The 24,767-nt window shown below is 40.2% G+C and overlaps 1 protein-coding gene across 1 annotated transcript; it reads right to left on the bottom strand.

Moving 5' to 3' along the window:
• Positions 1–1,103: 1,103 nt before the first annotated feature.
• On the bottom strand, positions 1,104–22,711 carry LOC125009159 (5-hydroxytryptamine receptor 3E-like). The gene is made up of 18 exons (XM_047586861.1): positions 21,134–22,711; positions 20,964–20,996; positions 17,719–17,810; positions 17,536–17,590; positions 16,119–16,282; positions 15,708–15,752; positions 15,469–15,575; positions 14,999–15,168; positions 14,355–14,500; positions 13,630–13,840; positions 10,757–10,947; positions 9,206–9,448; positions 6,458–6,564; positions 3,699–3,868; positions 3,402–3,565; positions 2,654–2,864; positions 1,744–1,953; positions 1,104–1,606 (listed from the first exon to the last, which is right to left on the bottom strand). The coding sequence occupies exons 3-18, from the start codon at positions 17,794–17,796 to the stop codon at positions 1,320–1,322; spliced, it is 2,559 nt and encodes an 852-aa protein (XP_047442817.1). The 5' UTR covers positions 17,797–17,810; positions 20,964–20,996; positions 21,134–22,711; the 3' UTR covers positions 1,104–1,319.
• Between the last annotated feature and the right edge of the window lie 2,056 nt (positions 22,712–24,767).

Consider the following 24,767-nt stretch of genomic DNA (forward strand, 5'->3'; position numbering starts at 1 on the left):
AAAATGGAAGACATACAAGACCACTGATAATCTCCCTCAATCTGGGGCTTCATGCAAGATCTCATCCTGTGGGGTCAAAATGATCACAAGAACGGTGAGCAAAAATCCCAGAACCACACGGGGGAACCTAGTGAATGACCTCCAGAGAGCTGGGACCAAAGTAACAAAGGTTACCATCAGTAACACAGTACGCCGCCAGGGACTCATGTCCTGCAGTGCCAGACGTGTCCCCCTACTTAAACCAGTACATGTCCAGGCCCATCTGAAGTTTGCTAGAGAGCATTTGGATGATCCAGAAGAGGATTGGGAGAATATCATATGGTTAGATGAAACCAAAATAGAACTTTTTGGTTAAAAACTAAACGTGTCGTGTTTGGAGGAGAAAGAATGCCGAGTTGCATCAAAGGAACACCATACCTACTGTGAAGCATGGGGGTGGAAACATCATGCTTTGGGGCTGTTTTCCTGCAAAAGGACCAGGACGACTGATCTGTGTGAAGGAATATGTGACAATGTGATTTTCTGGATTTCGTTTTTTTTTTTTTTTCTCATTTTGTCTCTCGTAGTTGAAGTATACCTATAATGAAAATTAAGTGGGAGAACTTGCACAGTTGGTGGCTGACTTAATACTTTTTTGCCCCACTGTAGGTTTTTGTCCTGAGTCTTTTATACCTGCTGTTTGTCAGCTGTGAGATCAATGTTAAAAACAAAACAAAAAAAAACTTAATGGGCACCCTTTGATAATTTGATATTACTGGATGGATGTCATAATTTCTGTATTGTAAAACAATATCCGTGTCAAAAGGTCGAATGAGATTAATGATGCAAGACAGGCGGAAACCTGCAGATCACTTTATACAACAGTTTATGCTGTTTATTATCTTTTCTGAATGAAATATTATCAGTCAAATGTCACTTACAGTGGTTGAATAATAGTAAAGACTCCAAAAGTAAAGATGTTGAAACTGGCAATAAAACACAAATTTTTAGAGATATGTAAACCCATAGCCTCCATCAAGTGCCTACATGATAGTAGAATGGGAGTGGAATGGAAGGTAGAACATTCAACTACCAGACACCCTCTCTGCTTTTGAGGTTGGGCTTAAGACTTTCATATTTGACAAAGCTTATAGTTAGGGCTGGCAAAGGTGACACTGAACCATCTCTCAGTTATGGCTGCTTTCTTAAAGCATGCAAATATTTCTTCTGTAATTGACAAAGCAAGAGAAAAGTTAACAGGGATTGTAGCATCCCATCTTTAAAGAGCCCTAAATACAACAACATAAAAACTAGATGCTAGAAACAAACTGAAACCTTAATCAGGATGTATTGTATGAGTTCATCCAGATGATGATAATGGTTATGAAGCTGACTGATATGAAGAGAATGTAAAGGATGAACAGCAACCGGTCTATGACGTAACACACTTGGACCCATTCCTCTGAACTGCGGTTTCCGGTCTGCTGCTGCTTCTCTACCTGAAGACGGATGGCCTGGAGTTCACTGCCCAGGCCTCTCAGCTCTTGCAGAACCTTGTGCAGCCTCAGTGGACCTTTCCACCCTGGAGTTATGTTGTTTTCTGCCACTAGAAAGGAAACTTTCGTTTCTGTTGCAGATGAGACAAGGAATGGCATGGTTGGGCTCTCACTAAACTGAGACCTGCATCAGCTTACTGTAGCTCACAATGAACATGGTTAAACAAACTGTTTTGCATAAACTCAAATTGTTGATCTGGTATCCTACCTTGTGTGACAGGATTTTGGATCACTGTGTCATCACAATCTGTGGGCTTTGGAGGAAGCCCTACTAATTGACCCAGGATGTGAAGAATAAACACTCTGATCCAATGAGGAACTGGAGAATAGTGAGCAAAGCCGCACAAGAAATTTGTAATGACGATGGTCTCCAGCAGACTGGCCACCATCAGAGCCAGGCAGAGAGAGAGGAACACATCTGACATAGTAATGATAAAAAAGCTTACAGACTTGTGCACAGACATAAATAAGCATGATTAAAAACTTGTGCCCATTTTGGGGTGGAAGACATGGCACCACAGAGATATAGTACTATCCCCTTTAAATGGAGGGTAATTTGTTTCTGGCACATTTACCTCATCAACTTAAAACATTCATTTACTCCATGCTGCATGATATTCAGTAGCCGTGTTAAACATTTGGTGCTAAGACAGTTTTAGAGGTTTTATTAAGTGAATTTCATGGCACTTTCAACACTTATCCTCACTACGGTCACGGGGTTGCTGAAAGCTATCCAAGCTGTCATCGGGCAAGAGACAGGGTACATTCTGGACAGGTTGCAGGGCTAACACAGAGACAAACCATTCATACACACACTCACACCTAGGGTCAATAGAGAATGTACCCAGAGAAAACCCACGCAAACACAGAAAGATGCAAATGCCCCCCCAGTCGGACTCGATTCCGGATCTTCTTGCTGGGAGGCAGCAGTGCTAGCCACCAAGTCACTGTGCTGCCCATTTACTGTAAGTGAGTTTACTAAGGAATAATATTGGATTTAAAGTTTACCTTTATACTACCAGCTCTCTCAGTAGGACCAACCCAACTGTACTTGGTGTATATGTCAAAATGGGTACTTGGAATGACAAACGAATATCAGTGAAGGTGTTTTTACTTACTCATGAGAGGTATGGTGTTTCCAGTAATAGGCAGCAGATCATTCATGATGAGCAAGAAAACGGTGTAGCCGAGGATGAGGGTCATCTTGAACAAGGACCGGTCAATGCTCTTAGGAGGCAACATGAAGCTGAAGAGGTCCACCATCATGAGAAAGCAGCTCGGCATCAGGAGGTTCACCACATACAGAGTCGCCCGCCGCTGCACTGAGATCTGCAGATAAGGTGACAGAAATGCAGCAGCTGGTAAAACTCACAGATTTCTGTGGTGCTTTGAGTAAACCATACGGTACAGTGCTTTACTGACATTTTTAATACTGTCCACTAAAGTCATTCAGTCAGATTTGTAAATGCAACAAAATGTTTTTGAATCATATTCAAACCCTATGACATATATATTTTTAGATCTTATTCAATTTTGCACAAACAAATACAACAAGTAAGAATATCCTGTATGGAGAAAGTTCAACACTCCCTGAAAATGGGAAGGGACACTTAAACGTCCTTGGTACTCAAATTCAACCTTAAATTCAGTCACTAAAATCTGTGTGAGTTGTTTTGAATGTACTTCTTTATTTTTTCCCTTTACTCACCAACCTTTCTGTTACTTAATGCAAACTTTAGATAATATTTGGTTTTGGTAACAGACAGACTTTACAATCCTGTACCAAGCCCCTGTATCGTCCTGTCAGGTTAATAAAATGGTACAATATCATACATTAAATGGTTAGAATCCACTGAAGTTACTCACAAAGAAACGAATTTCTTCATACAGTTGATTATCCGCAGAAAGTAGTTTGTATTCCTTCATTGTGATTCCCACTAGTTCCCATTCACCCATAGTTGTCATCACATCTTTGGAGTTTCTAAATATGTTCTCTACAGAGTCCATGACTTCAAGGTGCATGGCGGCCACTGAAACATGAACAGTTTTCTTGTCAGATGAAGCTTTTATTTGAAGAGAATAATTACATTGCATTAAAAATGTGTCTCTAAATGTATAGAATGAATTAGTCTGGAAAATCCTCACAGCAAGGTTTTTACTTACTAGGGTGTAAGTAGGAGTTGAAGCTTAAAGTGCAGTTCTGAATATCAAATGGAAACATGTAGATGTCTAGCCTGCAGGAGCTGACAACTTTGACAGGCTGTCCATCAATCACTTTGCCATCAGAAAACAGATAGGTGTAAGGGACAAATGGAGCAGAGTTTTTCTCCATGCTGTAGGATTACAAAAGACATTAAATTAATGTTTGTATGCTTAATTTGATCATTTGCATTTGCGTAAATTTACATTTATCAAAAGTATTTTGCGTGTTAAGATTCCCAAACAAAATCTTATCAATCTTATCAAACAATGTAAGTGTAGCACTCTGTAGGAATGTAAATAAAATGTGTGTAGAATATGACTGATTTCTAACATTTGTATGGCATATAGATAATGTGGAAATCAAATAAACTTTATTTAGCACTTTTCCTATGGATGTTAAGCCTCTTTCACAGAAAAAACGCGGATCGAACGCCCCAGCGACTGTGTGACTGTGTTTATAACCAGTTTGTATAGCGATGTCTCCCACTTTAACGATCATGGCAGCGCTCTGCATCCGAGAAAAGGAGGGAAAATAAAATAAGATAAAAAGTATAACAAATAAATGAAGTAAAAACAACGTTTGCCACTAATAAAAAAATTAATAAAAAATAAATAAATAAATGTTAAAGTAATTAAGTAGACACTTATTTAGAATTTAGAATAATTAATTCGAATCTAATAATCTAAAATCTAAAACTAGGAGTTAGGATGACGGAAATAATGTAAAAGCCTGTTCCACTGTATTGGGCCATGTGTTTTAGATCTAATTTGAGGACCTCAGGTTTCGAGAGGGTTGATACAATGAAAGCAGGTCAGACAAATAAGAAGGCCTAAGACCATTTAAAATCTACTAAAAGAACCGTAAAATCGCACGGTGAGCCAATGCAGCAATATTAAAACTGGTCTATTTTGTTCCCACCCTCTGGTCCCCGTCAGCACTCATGCAGTTGAATTTGGTAATAATTACATAGTGGAAATAGTCTTTTTGGCAAGGAGAGACAGCAGAGCCTTACAATAATCCAGAGCACCTCCTTCCTAGCCTGAGAGAGAAACAGGCAAACTCTGACAATATTCTTAAGATGGTAGAAACCTATCTTTGTATGTTCAAAAAATCACACCTAGATTTTAAAAGATTTTGAAGGCTTAAAATCCTATAGTTTTGGTACCCTTGAGGGTGCACTTAAATGTCATTTGAGCACTTCGGTGATGCTTGCGGACCGCATCGCCATCATGCTCAAATGATGAATGGGAGCTAAAGCTCTAAGAAAAGTAGTCAGAGAGAACGGGAGGGGCCGTAATCATGGTTACAGAACCTACTCGCACAGAGGAGCCATACACATGGCCAGCAATGGAGGAGGAGGGAGGATCTCATATTGGGAGCCTAATTAACAGCAGCTGTGTACCTGGTTGCTATGACAACGTGTTGTTGAGTCATCCAGACAGCCAAATTATTAGGAACACCTTACAGTGAAGAACCTTCCCTAGAGAGAATCAAAGTCTTCAGTAAGGTCTTTCAATGCCCATGGTCCGTGAGTTTTTTTGTCACAGAAAGCCCAAATGTGAGACCAGCACAGAGGGAGAAAATCAACCTATTTCTTCATGTCTCTCTCTGTCCCGGCCCAACGCGCTTCTGTCTTCTTTGACAACCACCTCAAGTTGCCACGGCAACCCCTGACCCACAGGCCAGGGCCACAGCTGAGACCAATTCATTAATCAGGGACTCCTCTTGATGTCTCTGCTGTTATTACTGCTGATCTCTGTCTCCCATACATTTATGTTACACCAACACACACTCCTCCCTCGACACACAGGTAACTTTTTTAAAACAGTTACAGTTAATACAAACACACAGGTAACTTTATGTTATTACAGTTACAGATACAAACACAAAGAGTTGTAGAATGCAGACACATGTGCGCGTATGCGTGCATTACTCTCGCACACACAGGTTACTGTTCAAACGGTATGCTCACTGTGCTAAATGTGGATTAAGTGTGCTAACTGAGCTACATGTTAGTTAAGTGTGCTAAATGTAGGTTAACTTTACTAAATGTAGGCTAACTGCTAAATGTAGGCTAACTGTGTTAAATGTGGGTCAAGTGTGCTAAAAGCAGGTTAACTGTGCTAACTGTGGGTTAACTGTGCTAACTATGCTTAATGTAGGCTGAGTGTGCTAAATGTAGGCCAACTGTGTTAAATGTGGATTAAGTGTGCTAACTGTGCTACATGTTAGTTAAGTGTGCTAAATGTAGGTTAACTGTACTAAATGTAGGCTAACTGCTAAATGTAGGCTAACTGTGTTAAATATGGGTCAAGTGTGCTAAAAGCGGGTTAACTGTGCTAACTGTGGGTTAACTGTGCAAACTGTGCTTAATGTAGGCTAAGTGTGCTAAATGTAGGCCAACTGTGTTAAATGTGGATTAAGTGTGCTAACTGTGCTAAATGTAGTTTAAGTGTGCTAACAGTGCTAAATGTGTGTTAGCTGTACTAAATGTGGGTTAGGTGTGCTAACTGTGCCTAATGTAGGCAAAGTGTGCTAACTCCCATGTTGACAGAGACAGTACCCCCAGCAGTAGTCCTTGTGGCCCTTTCAATATTTCCCAGAGGGAATTTTCTAGTTTTCACTAAAATAAAGTGATCAATTCATTTTGGACACCACTCTGTGCTGCGCTCAGTCCACACAGAAGGCTATTTTGCTCTACAGTGAAGATGAAACTTACAATTCATTGATGACCACATCTGGTACCCAGAGATATTTTCTTGGCACTGTAATCTGCCATGAGCCACACTCATCTTGATCCCACTCAACAAATTCATTTCTCCATTGCTGAAACACAAATTATACACATATAACAACTGACCATACAAAACCAGAACAGCAGTAATATCTTGATTGTCTTTAACAAAATGCTTTGCAAAATCCCTGGGTTATACTGTATCCACAATAATGCTATATGAAGAGTGAGACATCAGTGTGACACTGCAACAACAGTAAGCATGGAGAAGGTCCAATTAGATCCGCTGTTGTTTGTTTTGTAGTGCTGAATGACCTCATTTGCAGTAAATCACAAATGTGCAGTAGTAATAAAGCAAAATGCTAGACTAAGAATACTGACTTTACAAGCTTTTGCAGAGATTCACTGGGAGATTAAATCCTACTCGTACTCAACCAGTCAAAAATATTCAATGCTGCAATTCTCATCCTCAAGGTTCCTGTACTTAAAATGGATGTCACCCCTCATAGGAACATTAAACCTTGCTTAAATAGATAAACATCAAGGATTTTGTTGTTGCTATTAAAGTTGTAAAAAACAGTAGGCTTACTTACCAAGGTTTGCCAGATAAATGTTGTCAACACTTGGGCTTTCTCATCCTGCAATACAAGACACACACGCACGCACAACACGCACACGGACACATTTTGCTGTATGCATTTGTGCAGACATTTTCTCCAACTGAAAAAGATGACCATATTGGACCCACTGATATTATCCTACTTTGCACATGTATACATAGTAATAAAAGTTGCTGAGTTTACAGAAAAAAATTGAACAATTATTACTGATATAATAATATACACCATAATGCATTTTTTTTTACAACAACAAGGCCTTTAACTGAATAGATTAGATAAATGTGGTCCCTTACCACCCCTAAAATGCCAAACATAGTGAAGTCAAGGCTGACGTTGGTCGGGGTTGACATATGTATGACAGGTCGTATGGTGCTCAGGTTAAAGACCGGGTAAAGAGCCTCCAGCAATGAGGGTGGTTCAGGTTGAGAGCAGCGTAACATGATGGAACTGCATGAAGCTAGAGAGAAGAAGAAATGTGTGTGTGTGTGTGTGTGTGTGTGTGTGTGTGTGTGTGTGTGTGTGTGTGTGTGTGTGTGGTGGTGGTGGTGGTGTGTGTGTGTGTGTGTGGGGGGGGGATTTGTCAATGTCCAGTGCAGTATTCACTTCCTTCCATGGCCAAAACATAATATATTTCCTGATTTCTGAAAAATACACATTTTTTTATTTGTTTTTCTTTTGCTAAAATAAAACAAAAATTTAATATACTACCATTTTGATAGCTATTTAAGTATGGGAGTGTGAAACTGGACACTGCAACCAAAAATTTGACACAAGGAGATCAACAGCTCGTTTTCTCACAGCTTATTCTCTTTGCACACAATTGGTTAAACAATTACAATGCTTCATGTATGTCTATATTCTGGATAGCTGTTTAACTATAATGACCCACTTTGGATCTTTAAGAAAGTTAACCCAAGAAAACTGAATAACAAGCATGCGATTAAAGTAAATATGTGCATGACTACACAGTAGGAGTTTTACTTACCTTGCAGGAACATAGAGATGAAGATGAATAGAAGCTTAGAAGGCTTGACTTTCAGCAGGTAGCACTAAAAATGTTAACATTGGGTCAAAAGCAGTTGTTAGTGTGAATGGTGTGCAAATGGTGAGGGCTTTCATGTTAATATGTCCTTACAAACTTTAGGAGGCACTTTCGGCATGTAGAATTGAATTGATCCATTGAAATAATTGGAAACCATTATAAGTTAAGATATAAAAGAAGAGTTGTTCTTTAAGACCCATAAGAGAAAGTGTTTTAAAGTTGTTTCAACTTTAAGTGCAAATGCAGCAATCTTAATCAGTTTTTGCCTTATTTAAAACAAAGCCCTTAAACATTAAGGCATGAAACTTTTTGTTTAATTTTCCCCTTTCTACATCCTTACTTGTCCTGGAGGTGCGAATGTAGGATAGCACTTTAAGAAATGAAGACATCATTAGCTTAACTGACATTTTCTGATCAGTGCTGGAGGCCCCATCAAAAAGAATCAAATAATTAAGTAGATGAGATGCCAAATACTAAACTACAGCCTTTTAAGCAGCTGCCCACAAACCATGACAGCACTGTGTTTATGTCCATCTTTTATATACATCTTAAATTGGAATAACCTGCAAAGCTGGCCTATTTTCATTCTCATGGTCTTTAATGCCCACATACTTCTGAATGTAGAGCACCGTTTCTTAAAAATGCATTCATCCTATGTGTGACTATAAAAATGTTTCTCTTTTTTAAATTTAGTCGCTTATTGTTAACTTATTATCATTAGGGGAAAAGGACGATTTGAATGGAAAAGTTATTGTTTGAAATAAATGTCACCGAAATACAAAATGAAATTTTCAAAGTAATTTTATTTTGTATACAATGGTTTCCTCCATTTTAAAATTAGACAATCTAACACAAAGCTTAACTACTCCTAATTAATTAGCTAATTTGTTAAATTTTATAAAAATGACTATTGATTACTATAAACGGTAGAACAATAACTATATAGTATATGTATTTCACAAATACGATGGCTCCAATTACAATTTATCAATTCATCAATATTCAACAAACAATGGAGTCACTAAACAGAGCCTGTTTGAAAGCAGTTGTCTACTGGTTGTATGAGTTCACCCAAATAATGAGGATGGTAATGAAGCTGACTGATATGAAGAGAATGTAGAGGCCAAAGAGCAGGCGGTCTATGATGAAACCCACCTGGATCCAGCCCTGTGAACTGTGGCTTCCAGTCTGCTGCTGTTTCTCCACCTGAAAACGGATGGCCTGGAGATCCTTTCCCAAGATCCTCAGCTCATGCACGACCATATCCTCCTCTGTTGACCCAGATATTTCTGGATGTCCCTCGTTGGTTGTAGTCTTTGCCACAGCTGTGTTCATTTTCAAGTCTGGTTTTATGTAACAAGTGGTTAAAATATCCACATGCTACTTGACACTTCTAAATGTATAACTTATACACTATCCAGCCACTTTACAAGGTACGCCTTGCTAGTAAAACCTAGTAAAACCCCCTTTTGCCTTCAGAACTGCCTTAACTCTTTGTGGCATATTTTCAACAAGGTGTTGGAAACATTCCTCAGAGATTTTGATACACATTGACATGATAGCATCACACAGTTGCTGCAGATTTGTCGGCTGCACATCTATGATGCGAATCCCCCATTCCACCACATCCTAAAGGTACTCTATTGGATTGAGATCTGGTGGAGGCCATTAGAGTACAATGAACTCATTGTCATGTTCAAGGAACCAGACTGAGATGATATGAGCTTTGTGACATGGTGCATTATCCTGCCGGAAGTAGCTGTCAGAAGATGGTACACTGTGGTCATAAAGGGAAGGACAAGGTCAGTAACAATACTCAGGTAAACTGTGGCATTCAAACAATGCTGAATTTGTACTAAGGGGCCCAAAGTGTGCCAAGAAATCACCCTTGATACAAGGCAGGATGGAGCCATACTTTCATATTGTTTACACCAAATTCTGAGCCTGGCATCCAAATGTCACAGCTGAAATCAAGACTCGTTAGACCAGGCAATGTTTTTCTAATCTTCTATTGTCCAATTTTGGTGAGCCTGGGCAAAGTCTTCGGTTTCCTGTTCTTATCTGACAGGAGTGGCACCCAGTGTGGTCTTCTGCTGCTGTAGCCCATCTTCTTCAGGGTTCGATGAGTTGTGCATTCAGAGATGGTATTCTGCATTCCTTGGTATTTCCTTGGTACGTGTGGTTTTTTGAGTTACTGTTGCCTTTCTATCCTCTTGAACCAGTCTGCCTATTCTCCTCTGACCTCTCATATCAACAAGGCGTTTTTGTTCAAACAACTGCCAATCAATGGATATTTTCTCTTTTTTGGTCCATTCTCTGGAAACCCTAGTGATGGTTGGGTTGGAAAATTCCAGTAGATCAGCAGTTTCTGAAATACTCAGACTAGCCCGTCTGGCACCAACAACCATATCAAGCTCAAAGTCACTTAAATCCCCTTTCTTCACCATTCTGATGCTTGGTTTGAACTTCAACAAGTTGTCTTGATGACGTCTACATGCCTAAATGCATTGAATTGCAGCCATGTGAATGGCTGATTAGCTATTTGTGTTAACAAGCAATTGAACACATGTACCTAATAAAGTGGCAAGTGAGTGTATTTACCTAAACTTCCAAATGGCATACTGTACCTGAATTGCTTGGCTCCTTAATGCCTTGTGAAAGACAAAGAAGATAGCCTAAAATTTGTAGAACGAGGACTTGGATCCAGCTAGGGACAGGAGAGAATTCAGCAGACCCACACAACAGGTTGGTGATGAAGATAGTTTCCAGTAGACTGGCCACCATCAAAGCCAGGCAAAGAGAGAAGAACACATCTGTGAGAGATAGACAGATGAGTGAATATGTGTACCCAGAATCATGGCAGATTTGCAAAGTTACTGTATATTGAATGTACTGTGTATTAACAGGCAGGCATCTATATTCCATAGTACCTCTAGCATGTTGTACCTGAATCATTCCTTAAAAAAAAAAAAAAAAATGCAAATGTAAATTTAATACGTCTGTATAAATTTCCCGTGACAACTGTCCATTGAGTCAGAAAAATCGAGAAAATAACTGAACAGGTGGAGCAAATAGAGGATGGCAATTTACTCTGTGATTCACAATTATACATGTAGCAGACTTGCCTTGGTGGTGCAAAGTGAGAAGTGTGAGTAAAGGTTCAATCTTCAAAGAAGAAACTGTGTTAGTAATGAGTAATCTAACGTGTTACTATTTCCAAACCAGTAATCAGATTATAGTTACTTATTAAAGTTATTTGCCTCACTATTATTTCCCATTATTTCCCAATATTTTTGCTTTCTTTTTGCGGGAGTGACATCATGTAAGCCTATGTGACAAGTCACGTTTTCAGCATTAGGACAACTCATGTGTGATATATTTTGTCGCTGCGACAGGAGGGAGACGTGCATTTTCTAGCTAAAAATACAGCCACCATTTTGAGTTTGTGTCAGCTGTCGCTGTAGAGCTGTCAGAGGTCAAACAACCATTCACACTCACTCACACCTAGAGTCACTTTAGGATCACCAATTAGCCTAAAGAGCAGTGACATGTGGTCAAGGAAAGAAAAAGTATATAATGATAAAATAATTTAAATGGTTATATTCATCCAGTAATTTGTAATTTTTTTTTTGTTGTTTGTTTAAATCATAATCGATGAATTTTCGCAATTTCCCATTCGAATGCTTGGAAGAGGAAGGAATGCCGCGTCAACCCGGGTTGTTCAAACTGTTGTTGATGTATCTGCCTGTTACATTCTGACTCAATGGCCTGACAGACTGTGTCATAGAGACTGATCTCTGAAGGACAGAGATTTTTGTTCATTTTTCAATCAAACAAACGGCCACTGTGTTTATATCTAGCTTGTATAGCGATCTCCCACACTTTTTTAACCATCATGGCAGCGCTCTGCATCCGAGGAAAAAAGGGGATTTGGATTTGGAGGCAGTTATCGGGCTCTGTGCAGGACACAGTGATTTATTCTAACATCAGCAACCTTTTGAAAGAGCGGGGGTTTGACGGGTTCATTCTTCAGGTCATCAACAAACGTTATCTGCAATGTACGCGATGACATATGAGGGAGGAAAAAACAGGCACGCAGCTCTCACAGCAGGAGGTCCCGGGACTTCTGCCAATGTGAAAGGACCAAAGGCAAGTCGACTCAGGTTGACCCGGGATTTTCGATGTGAAAGCGGTATTTGTAAGTCTGATTCGGATAAAGTCAGTGCCTCACCAGACGCGAACCTTACCGCACGCCACTGCTAACGAGTATGTCTTTGGAGTGGGAGGAAACTGGAGTACCCAGAGAAAACCCATGACCCATGGGTTTTCATTGTGATCTGTTCCTTCAGAACTGTCTTGAGAGAGAGAGAGAGAGAGAGAGAGAGAGAATAACGACAGAGAGCGAGCGCCGGCCTCGCGAGCGCGGCAACCCACCTCAGCTACCCTTGCGTGTCTGAATACGCTCAAACAGCACTGTCCATGCTGCGCCATGAGCTCCAGGCTCTCCTTTTCAAGGAATGTGGCATTTTGGGGGTTGAGGGCTGACATGCCCATGAGAACTGCACCTGGTTCTGTTGAAAACCGTTGTCATTTTATTCACTAGTCGGTCAGTGGCAGGGTAGAACGAGGATGTTCGGAATCATCCGGAGAGGACATGGATGGAGACTGGGGGCAGACTATTATCTGCACTGTTTTTTTTCCTAATCGTGAAACGATCCATTGCAAGTAACGGACTGTAGGCTAGCTAGGCTTAGCCTGACGCGAATATTCAAAAGACTCCCTCCGCCCGTCCCCTCACCTCACATACACACGCAGGTTGTAGGGTATAACAATCAATGGGGTACAGGCACAGCACAAACAAGCAGGGATTGGATTGGAACAGAATGGCTACTTGTGAACTTTGTTTGTCTTATGGTTTTTTACTTAAACACACACACACACACACACACACACGCGCGCACACACACTCACACTCACACACACACACACATATATATATGTGTATGTGTATATATATATATATATATATATATATGCTTGAGGGGCTTAACTGGGGCTACACAGATTTTTGATGGGGATGGCACCCCCTAGCCCCCTGTAGTGCCATCCCTGCCCAGTGGGTGCTCAACCTTTTCAGTGGGTGCTCGAGCACCGGAGCACCCACGGGATCGGCGCCTATGACCACCAGCCTGAACTGCTGAACTGTCCAATTCTGGTGAGCCTGTGTGAATTCTGACTTCGCACAGGCTTCAGCAAGTTGTCTTAATCACCTCTACATGCCTAAATGTATTGAACTGCAGCCATGTGATTTGCTGATTAGCCAATGATTGGCTAAAGAAGCAACTGAACAGGTGTGCCTCATAAAATGGCTGGTGAGTGTGTATATATACTTCATGTGACTACATACAGATGCTGCTAATTACATGTAAATGTAAGAAACAGCTGTTTTGGAATGGTAATCTAATATACACACCAAGAAATAGTGTGATACTGACTTATGAGGGGTATGGTGTTCCCAGTGACAGGCAGCAAGTCATTCATGATGAGCAGGAAGACTGTGTAACCCAGGATAAGCGTCATCTTGAAAGAGGATCGGTCAACACTCTGTGGGGGAAGCAGGAAGCTGAAGAGATCCACTGTGATGAGGAAGCAGCTGGGGATTAGCAGGTTCACTACATACAAAGTTGCACGACGCCTCACTCTGATCTGTGGACACAATAGCACAAAAATTTGGTCAGGAAATGTCATCTTAATTCCATGTATTTTTACTACGTTGGACATATTAATGAGAATACAGTATGCACAAGGCTTTCTTTAATCAAACTGCAGTCTGAATTACAATTTATTAACGGCAACAAACATCAGTCGTGCATAACATTATGACCACTGACAAGACAAGTAAATAACATTGACCATCTTGTGACAATAAAATGTTCTTCTGCCTTTGTGTGAATTTGACATGTACCACCCACCTAGACCAGACCAGGCCCCACACCCCATAGCAATGACACTCCACTGAGGCCCTTCATCCCAACCCATAGGACCCAAAGGACCTCACAAACAACATTCTGTTGCTAGACACCACTGCAAGACACTCTCAGAAGACCCATGTCCATTCTCCAATGGCTCAGAATTTTTTTGGAGGCTCAAGGGACATGTAAAATTTTAGGTGGTCATATTATTATGCCTGATCAGAGTACACATATTACACTCAACTTACATGAAATATAAGCTCATCGTATAAAAAGCTGCGCTTAATGGAGTTGATATCCAATAGCTCCCACTCCCCCATCGTGGTCATCACTGTCTTGGAGGCCTCTGTGATTTCATCTGCAGACCTCCGAAGGAAAATCTTTATGTCCCATACTGAGGAGAGAGACAAATGTTCAGTTAACATAGAACTCAGTGGTCAGAATCAGAATTCTTTTTATTGCCACATATGTTTGCACATATGAGGAATTTGGTGGGGTAGTTAGTGAAATACATGTGTATTTAGGTCCGGAAAATTGAACAAAGAAATATACAAAAAATATAAATTGAGGATAAACTATACTGTAGATATTGTGCTTTAAGTAGATGAGCAGTAATTAACAAACAAAGTGTGTTATTTTAATGCATTAGGCTAACATCACATCCACCTTAAACAAATGTAATTATAGCTAGAATTAGAGTTAACATGGAAATTTCCGTCATAGTACATCAACAATTATAAGATTTCTGGAAACACAGAAAAAGTATTTTGCATAATACTATCTTACTTTTGCATCCACGTTTACACAATATAGAATAGGAACTGATGAGAATAAATATAACTCCCACTGTGTGTTTTGAGAGAGGAAATTAATCTTTGATGAAGACTCTTACCATAGTGGAGATAAGAGTTGAAAGTCAGAGTACAGTTTTGTATGTCGAAGGGGAAGGTATAGATATCGAGGTTGCAGGAGCTGACAACTTTGACAGGCAGAGCATCGTGTACCCTACCGTCATTATACAGGTACAGATATGGGACAGGTGGAGCTTTGTTTTCTTCCATACTGATAGAACAGAACAGAAATTTTTAGTGTGAAATGTTTTCAAAATAAGAGCATGCTGCCTTTAAAAACAGCAACAATGCTAAAGAGATTTGCGCATGCAAAACAGCAGCTTGGAAATGTGGCACCTAAATAACTTCACATACTGCACATGGCTTATTTTTCAAAAGGCTGGCATTTTTACTAGTGTCCCATCAAGCTTTGTAAATGTACCAAGAGACCGACATGTTGCCGGTTTGGGTATTTTATTTATGTTGTACATGACATGGACATGTACAGTATGTACAGAAAGATGCAACTCACAATTCATTGATAACAATATCTGGAACCCAGAATTTTTCCCTGGGAAGAGAAATCCTGTCACTCCCACACTGGACTGGATCCCAGCTGACAAACTCGTTCATCCACCACTAAAACAACAAAACCCGTGTGCACAGAGCAGGTAATCCATGATTAATAATCACCTTTATAGAAAGATACAATATCTCAATTACTTGTGCATCACCAATGGAGAAATGGAGATGGATGAATTCACTACTTACATAATTTAGCCAAATGTAAGTGATCAAGAGTTGAGCCTTTTCATCCTGGGAGAAAAGAAAAGTTAGGTTGCAAAAAGCTGATCAAAAGTGTTATCTATGTATAAAACACCTCTTTATAAGAAAATTACTGATTGGTTTGTGATTTGCCACAAAATGGAAATGGTCTTGCTTTTATGTAGCACCTTTCTACCTATTGTCACTCAAAGCGCTTTTACAATCACAGGCGCATCTACCCATTCACTCACACACACAATCACATACCAGTGCCACGCACTGGGAGCAGCTGAAGGTTTAGTGTCAAGGACATTTCAGCATGTGGCACATTCTTGGGCCACAGCCACGCAACGTTTAAGAACAGTACAATTTGTATACAAACTCAATACATAGTCAACCATTGCCAGCTGAACATACCACTCCTAATATCCCATACAGAGTAAAGGATAAGCTGATGTTGGTGGGAACTGAGTCGTTCTGAACAGGCCGTATGGCACTTAGGTTAAAGACCGGAGTCAGAGCCTCCAGTAGTGCAGGTTGGTTTGACTGAGAGCAGTTGACCTCGATGGTGCTGCACAGAACTGTAAAGAGGGTTGGAAGATAATATCAGTTGAAATATACAGCGGGTAACAAGTATTGAACACATCACAATTTTTCATAGTAAACATATTTATAAAGGTGCTATTGACATGACATTTTCAACCAAAACAAATAAGTTCAGAAATTATGTGTGTATGTGTAATAATATGAAATAACAGAGGGCAAAAGTATTGAACACGCTTAGTGATATTTATTTAATACTTTGTACAAAAGCCTTTGTAGTTAACGACAGCTTCAAGACATCTCCTATATGGAGAAACTAGTCACATGCAGTGCTCAGGTCTAATTTTGGCCCATTCTTCCACACAAACAGTCTTTAAATCTTCAAGGTTCCATGGGCCTCTTCTGTGAACTCTGATTTTTTTGTTCTTTCCATAGATTTTCAATTGGATTCAAGTCAGGTGATTGGCTGGGCCATTCTAGCAGCTTTATTTTCTTTCTCTGAAGCCAGTTGAGAGTTTCCTTGTCTCTGTGTTTGGGATCATTGTCTTGCTGAAATGTCCATCCTCGTTTCATCTTCATCATTCTGGCAGATGGCAGCAGATTTTTCTCAAGAATGTCTCGGTACATTTTTCCATTCATCCTCCCTTCAATTATATGAAGTTGGCCAGTAGCCAACTTCAACATGCTTTCTCTGCAGAAATGGAGTCTTGCCTGGTGAGTGTGCATACAGACCATGGCCGTTGAGTGCAGTGCTTATTGTTTTCTTTGAAACAATTGTACCTGCTAATTCCAGGTCTTTGTGAAGCTCTCCACTAGTGGTCCTTAGCTCTTTGACAACTCTTCTGATAATTCTTTTCACTCCTCTGTCAGAAATCTTGGGAGGAGCACCTGGTCATGGCCAGTTTATGGTTGAATGATGTTCTTTCCACTTCCGGATTATGGTCCCACCAGTGCTCACTGGAACATTCAGAAGTTTAGAAATCCTTTTGCAATAATAAGGTTGCAAAGGTCTTGAGAGGGTTCTTTGCTTTTACCCATCATGAGATGTTCCTTGCGTGTTTTGTTTTGGTGTCTTTCTATGTATGGATTACTTGGGTTGTTACCAACACCTGGTGAAAATTTCATGTCAATAGCACCTTTAGAAATATGTTTACTATGAAAAATTGTGATGTGTTCAATACTTATTTTACCCGCTGTATTAACATCATTTTACAGTGCTGACTGTATGTATATCATTTAAAGGTACCAGGGAAAGCACAGGTTCTCATGTTGTGAATGCCAAAAAGCTTACCTGGCATGAAAATAATAAACAAAACCGATATTGCCTTGATTGATGGATGCAGCCACTATAATAAGCATAAAGTAAAACCATTAAGGTTGATTCATGAATGATTTAAGACTTGTTTATAAAGGTATTTCAGCTCAGGAATAAAATTTCAAAATATACAGAATGCACCAGGAGAAGATACTTCACCTTCAGTGGATCGCTCTTGGTTGTCATGATGTCGGCAGTGAAATAGTTGTATTCCAGCTGTTGTCCAATGGAAAGCATTCAATATCTTAGGGCTGGAGACCAAAGAACAGTCATCATTGCCTCATTGGAAATTATCACTTGTATTATCACGACAGTCGTCTAAATTTCATAACCATGTCTACTACTTACCCAGGAAACTAACTTGCAATATGAACATCAGTCTTTGTTGTCAAGATATATATATTGGGCACAAAGCGTGATATGGACAAACCCCATGCAAAAGATGTGTCAAAAAGAAAACATAAGGCAGGGAAGCTGCTTTCCCTGTAGGTGTTTTCATGCAAAGCAAACATAAACCACAGTAAGTGCTTTTTACCTCAGTGTGTGACTTGGAGATGATGAAGACTGACCACAGTACAGTCAGTGTCACAGCTGCTAGTTATAGGCAAATGAACAGTAGGTGCCGTGTGACAAACAGGTGTCCTCTGGTCTTCACTTCACATCTATGAATCTTATGTAATATGTTCATTAAACATTTTCGTCAACATTCTCTTCTGTGTGCTGCTCAAATAATAGAGGTGGCTGTAGCCTCACTGCAGTGTGATAAGAACTTAATATTGACTACACAACACAAAACTGGTCTTATATGCTGACATGTTACCTTTGACTAAGGACTCTGCTCATGGCAGTGGTATTCATGTTTGCAATGTAGAAAGAATTGTTGCACAGATTTTCTCCACCCCGCTGCTATTGAAGAGTGTAGTCTGAACAATTTTTTATTACACACAGCACAGCTTTTATTTTAAGACAATTCACTGAGAAATTTAGTGGGCAAAAAGAGCACACCTACATTTACAATATATTAATTTCCAAAAGCTACACCTGCATGTTTCTAAATGCACACACACACAGGATAATAAAGGCGACGTGTTTTTATGTTTTACAAAGAATAAAATAAATTTTATATTCAAGGAAGTGTGGCTTATGTCTTGTGTCCCATTACAAATGGCTCAAATGTCGAGGTTTTCTAAGTGTGTTTCAATGAATTGTCTTAAATTCGGAAACTGTTCAAAAAGCCGTGCTATACAGTTCAGTGTGCATCCCTTTACATCACTGGATATATGCCAGATCGTCTAATTTAGTATTCTATTTACATGTCGAGTTTTTACTGTATTAAATCATACATGACAAGAAAAAGACTCAGACATACCTGGTTGGCAGGTTGTGACAGAATGACTTCAGATTTATCAGGGGCCAGTTTTGTTGAGGAGAAGCCAGTGACTATTGTTATACCACATGCTTCTTCTTATTAGGGCCACGGGGCAATGCCCAAGTCACTGGGCAATGACTCACACTACAGCTATCAAGGTTTAATCGGGATCAGTGTGATACTATTTTTCTCTACGAAATACAAATTTTTCGCGACAGGAAAAATTTCCCATTGAAATGAATGCGAGAGTTTTTCAACTACCCAGGCATACTTTCATCTAGAGACTTCATTTATACTTTAAAGTGTAGACACGAGTCTTGTGTATTGGTGTACTATCCACATTTTGATAGGACTTATAGTTTTTGATCAATCACTATTCAGTGACCATGATAATTTTTGTAGACATTCTGACTTTATAATGGATGTGTATTGCACAGAATGTTCGTGCTAGAGTGAGTGACATCATCAGTCAGAGTTGAGGAAGGTGTCTGAAAATGCCTGAAACTTTTTTCTTTCCTGCTTGTCCCAGCCACAAGTTACAAACTAGACACATGATTTTTCCCACAGTTGTAGACAAACTTGTTCTGTCTCTCACAATGTGCTCTGCAAAGCAGTGAGACTTACAGAATTTAAACTGTGAGCCTCTGTTCACAGTCACCTCCCTGTCTGTTCTCCATTGACTGTAATGCAAAGATCTCCTGAGAGAAGCAGAAGCCCTGTTTTTAACTCGCACGTGTCTCCAAAATATTTACTCTAGAAAGACAAAAAACAAGGCCTCTATATTGTAATTGTACGTACTTATTATAGAGGCAATGCAACATGTGCCTCTATATTGCAATCACTCTGTGTTTATTATAGAGGCAATGCAACGCGTGCCTCTATATTGCAATTGTATTATAGAGGCAATGCAACGTGTGCCTCTATATTGCAACTGTACGTAGTTATTACAGAGGCAATGCAACGCATCCCTCTATATTACATTCGTGCCGAGATATAAACAGCCACCCACATTGAGTCATCGCCTGTTTTTTTTGTTGTTGGTTTTTTTCCACCTGCTAATCTACTGTTTCACACTCCAGTACGGTAGGTGGCAGCAGTGCACCTTTAAGTTGGGTGCCAGCAGCCCGGCCGTTCCCGCCAATTAAGAAGAGGGAGAAGAAGAAGTGGAGCAGCAGCAGCAGCAGCAGCAAAGACATTCAAGCATATTGACCAATGACCATAGAAACAACATGGATAACGCCGGTAAAAAAAACGGAAAGAAAAGGGTGGGGCTGAGAAGGCGAGGGGAAAACAATGCAACATTTAGAGAGTGAGGACACTAAATGTCCAAAATTAACTGAAATGTTCAGCACCACAGCCAGCACTACAGCTAGCATCACAACCAGCAGGTTCTGCAGTGTGATGTTACCTTAATTTCTATGTGAGTATTCAAGTTAAATTGTACATTTACAGCCTCTTTACATGATTAATCATAACTCATACAGTACTTTGTGTTGTGTGTTTCAGATACCTTTTTTGTATCGGTTCAGCCAGAGGGACTGCAGTGTGCTGTTACCTTCATTTCTATGTGAGTATTCAAGTGTTACGACCTAAACCTAATCACTCCCTGGTCTGCCAAGTTGCCTACATGCTGCTGGACCCGGAAGCTCCACCTACAACAGGCTTACAACAGCCAATCGTGGCTGACCAATCAGGAGCCCCCGCCTATATAACACCTGCAGTTCCCTCAGTGAGTTCGCCCTGGTCACTCGCTGTGCTTTACGTATGTATTCTGTGGATTGTAGTGCATGGGTTTTCCGCACTTTGGGGGCAGGCTGTGACCACTGCCCAAATTTGTACCTAACTATAGTGTCTGTATTCTAGTTTTGTTCTGTTTGTGAAGAGTGGCCAGGTCGTAGATTAGTTTTAGGCAGACCCTGCTAATTTTCCACCACTAGTAGGATTTTCCTTTGTATTAGACACACTAAGTGTAGGGAGGCTTTTTTTTTTTTTTTTTTTGCAAGATTACACTACAATAAACTACCCAAAAACTTACCATCTGGTTATTTTGTGTTGCTCCCCTTTTCCCCTGCGAGACAGGGCGTAACACAAGTTAAACAAGAATACTATGCTCTTAACACGCCATCTAGCCAACATCAGTGCTATTGCTGTAATTTGGATGTTATAGTATCATGAGCCACAGTTAAAGTATTGTGACATTCATACCAGGCGTTGTTGTTGAGTTTCTGCGCGCCGAATGCTTTGGGCCGGGCCTAGTCAAAGTCCAGGGCAGTTTTTTAGTCCCAGTCCGTCCCTGGTCCATAGCCTTGCTGCCTGACTCCCTGTAAGTGGGATGGTCAAGGGCACAGCTGCCCTGCTCTCCCTCCTTCTCTGCCTGTCTCTCTCTCCCCTCTTGTTCAAGGGTAAAGGGGTCGTTTCAGCCAATCAGGCCCAGCTGTGAGTAAACATGAGCAGTTATTGGTCGACTGTTTGTTGTTTGAGTTTAAATTTGACATAAATAGTGACTGCAGCTTTGATCTGTCTTCTCTGCCAACTGCTGCATAAAGTAAGAACTCTGCTTCAAACTGCTCTGTAATAAATGACAGACATTACTTCTGTTGCTGGTTCTAGATGACGATGATTCTTGAAACTACAGTCACAAATAATGATGTGCACTTATATGACAGTGTAAATTGTGGTAAAAATGTAAATCTGTGTACTTAATGTGTAATGTCTGTGTGTGAAGAGTCTGTCTCTATCCGTTTGAACCTTTTCAATGTTAAAGCAGTGCCACCACATTTATGATCTTTTCCTGCATGACAATGATTTGAAAGTATTGTGAAGTTACTCTTTAAGGTTGAGGCTCATTATTGACTCATATGGTTTCATGGTGTGAGAATAACTGTAGCTACTAGCCTACCTCTGTGTTTAATGTGATTAACATATAATGAAACTGCGTTTGTAGATCAATCCAGGTTTGTTTTTGTTTTTTGTTGGACAGATTCTCTTTAACATGGATATCAAGTCGATTGTGCTCCATAATTGCCAGGCTACAGCAGTATATAGAAGCCCAGGGCCTGGACTTATATTTCACACTGTCCTGCACAGCCACTGTGCAGGACAGTGGGATGGCAGAGTGGGATGGCAGAGGAGGCAGGAGATGGGACCACCTCCTCCCAGTGATTCAGTCCAAGAGTGCCTCTGGTGTTGCTCCCCCAGACATTTTGATAATACACCTGGGAGGAAATAACATTGGTCTGGGGGGGGCACACCAGAGTCTGTCTGCTTCAAACCATGAAGGAGGATGTACTAAAGGTCCAATGGCATCTTCCCGGGACACTGATCCCCCTCTCTGACATTGTCCCCCTTGGGAGTGGAGGGGTCAGGTAGCCCGATCTGGCTATGGACTGGAGAGGACCTGCAGGTGGATAAATGGAGTGATGGCTGGATTTGGCTCTGAAAATGACATAATGTCTATCCACCACAAAAACAATAAATTGAAACACTTGTGTAGGGATGGGGTGCATCTCAGTGCAGAGGGAAATTCTATACTGTTTCAAAACATCTTTGAATCACTTCAGATGACACTTGAACAGTAAAGATTATCACTGCTCAAGTGTCATCTAAAGTGATTCATGGATGTTAAAGTAGCATGATTGGGATATGTATATAGTAATTATGCCTTTAGTATAGTATATATATATATATGTTCAAAATGTTAATTTTTGTTATTTTATGACTGTTAATCTTGCCACCGTTTTATTGAATGTTAATATATATATATAAATGATAAAAATAGTGTTCTGGTCATGTCTGTCAAGTGTTTATATTCATAATTTAGTGTTTGATTAATTCAATTCAATTCAGTTTTATTTATATAGCGCCAATAACAATACAAATTGTCTCAAGACACTAAACCAGCCTGCAACCTCCAGAACAAGCCTGAGGATGACAGTGGCAAGGAAAAGCTCCCTTTTAACAGGAAGAAACTTTAAGCAGAACCCAGCTCATATGGAGGGACCCATCCATAGATAGAAAAGAACAGGAGAAACAGATAAACATGATGATCTTATGATCTTATATGACAGTCTGTGAGCACAACAGGAATCATGGGCAGGTTGGTGAATTGTTCATCTGGTAAGAGTGGACAACTGGAGGAGGCAATGAAGACTGGGACAGATGTAGTTTATGGAGCTCCATGGCACTCCAGGCTATGAAGACTGGGCTGGTTGATGAGGCCACAGCAGCAGACGTAGCTTATAACTCCACAGGTCAGATATTCAGCACTCCAGACCAGAGATCCTCACAAGAAGATGGAGGGGGAGGGGAGGACAAGGGAGAGAGTGAGACACAGTGGTTAATAATAGACAATAAATTATAAGAGATGGAAAATAAATTATAAGATATTAGAGGGCAGGAGCCAGAGAAGAGAGAGTAGAGGATATGTCCTCAGTGCATCGCCCCCCCCTATAGCAGCATAGCTAAGGGTTGGTTAAATCCAGCCCTTACTATAAGCTTTGTCAAGAAGGATAGTCTTAAGCCTGACCTTAAAAGTAGAGACAGTGACTCCTGAACCCAAACTGGGAGATGGTTCCACAGGAGAGGAGTCTGATAGCTGAAGTCTCTACCTCCCATTCTACTTTTAGAAACTCTAGGAACCACAAGTAGACCTGCACTTTGAGATCGTAGTGATCCTTTGGGACAATATGGTTCTATGAGGTCTTTCAGATATGATGCAGCTAGGCCTTTCAAGGCCAAGCTAAAGGGAGCCAATGAAGAGAAACTTAAACTGGAGTGATATGATCTCTCTTGCTAATTCCTGTCAGCACTCTTGCTGCGTTTTGAATCAATTGGAGGCTTTTTAAAGAGCTATTTGGACAGCCAGACAGTAATGAGTTACAATAATCCAGCTTGGAAGACACAAATGCATGAACTAGTTTTTCCGCATCACTCTGAGAAAGGATTTTCCTTATTTTTATGATATTACGAAGGTGAAAGAAAGCAGTCCTGGTCACCTTATGTGAGAATTAAAGGACATATCCTGGTCAAATATAACACCAAGGTTTTTCATAGTAGTACTGGAGGCCAAGGTAACGCCATCCAATGAAACTAGGTGATTAGATAATGAATCTCTGACATGGTTAGGGCCAAATACAATGGCTTCTGTTTTGTCTGAGTTTACAAGTAGAAAATTACATGTTATCCAAGCCTTTATGTCATTAAGGCATGCTTGGAGTTTAACCAGCTGATTAGTTTCATCAGGTTTCATGGATAGCTGGGAATCATCTACATAACAATGGAAGTTTATGCCGTGCTTTCTAATAATATTGCCCAAGGGAAGCATGTATAATGTGAATAATATTGGTCCTAGCACAGAACCCTGAGGGACTCCATAGCTTACTTTGGTATATATAGAAGAATTGTTGTTTACATGGACAAACTGAACTCTGTCTGACAGATATGATTCAGACCAGTCTAATGCAATTCCTGTAATCTTGATCACACATTCAAGTCTCTGTAGTAGAATACTGTGATCAATAGTGTCAAATGCAGCACTAAGATCTAGCAGGACAAGTATGGAGACAAGTCCATCGTCAGAAGCCATGAGGAGATCGTTGGTAACTTTAACCAGAGTCTGTACTATGATGAGCTCTAAAACCTGACTGAAATTCTTCTAACAAACCATTCCTGTTTAAATGATCAACCAACTGATTGGCAACAACCCTTTCTAAAACTTGAGTATACATTAATACACAGGACGAGATGTTAGGACCCCTTGTGCCATGATGTGAGGAAAAACTCCTTTATAAGCCCAGTCCAACTGGAGAACCGACCAGCAGACCAGTGGTCAGCTACTAAC

Source organism: Mugil cephalus, chromosome 6 (genome assembly GCF_022458985.1).
Source record: "Mugil cephalus isolate CIBA_MC_2020 chromosome 6, CIBA_Mcephalus_1.1, whole genome shotgun sequence".
NCBI lineage: Eukaryota > Metazoa > Chordata > Actinopteri > Mugiliformes > Mugilidae > Mugil > Mugil cephalus.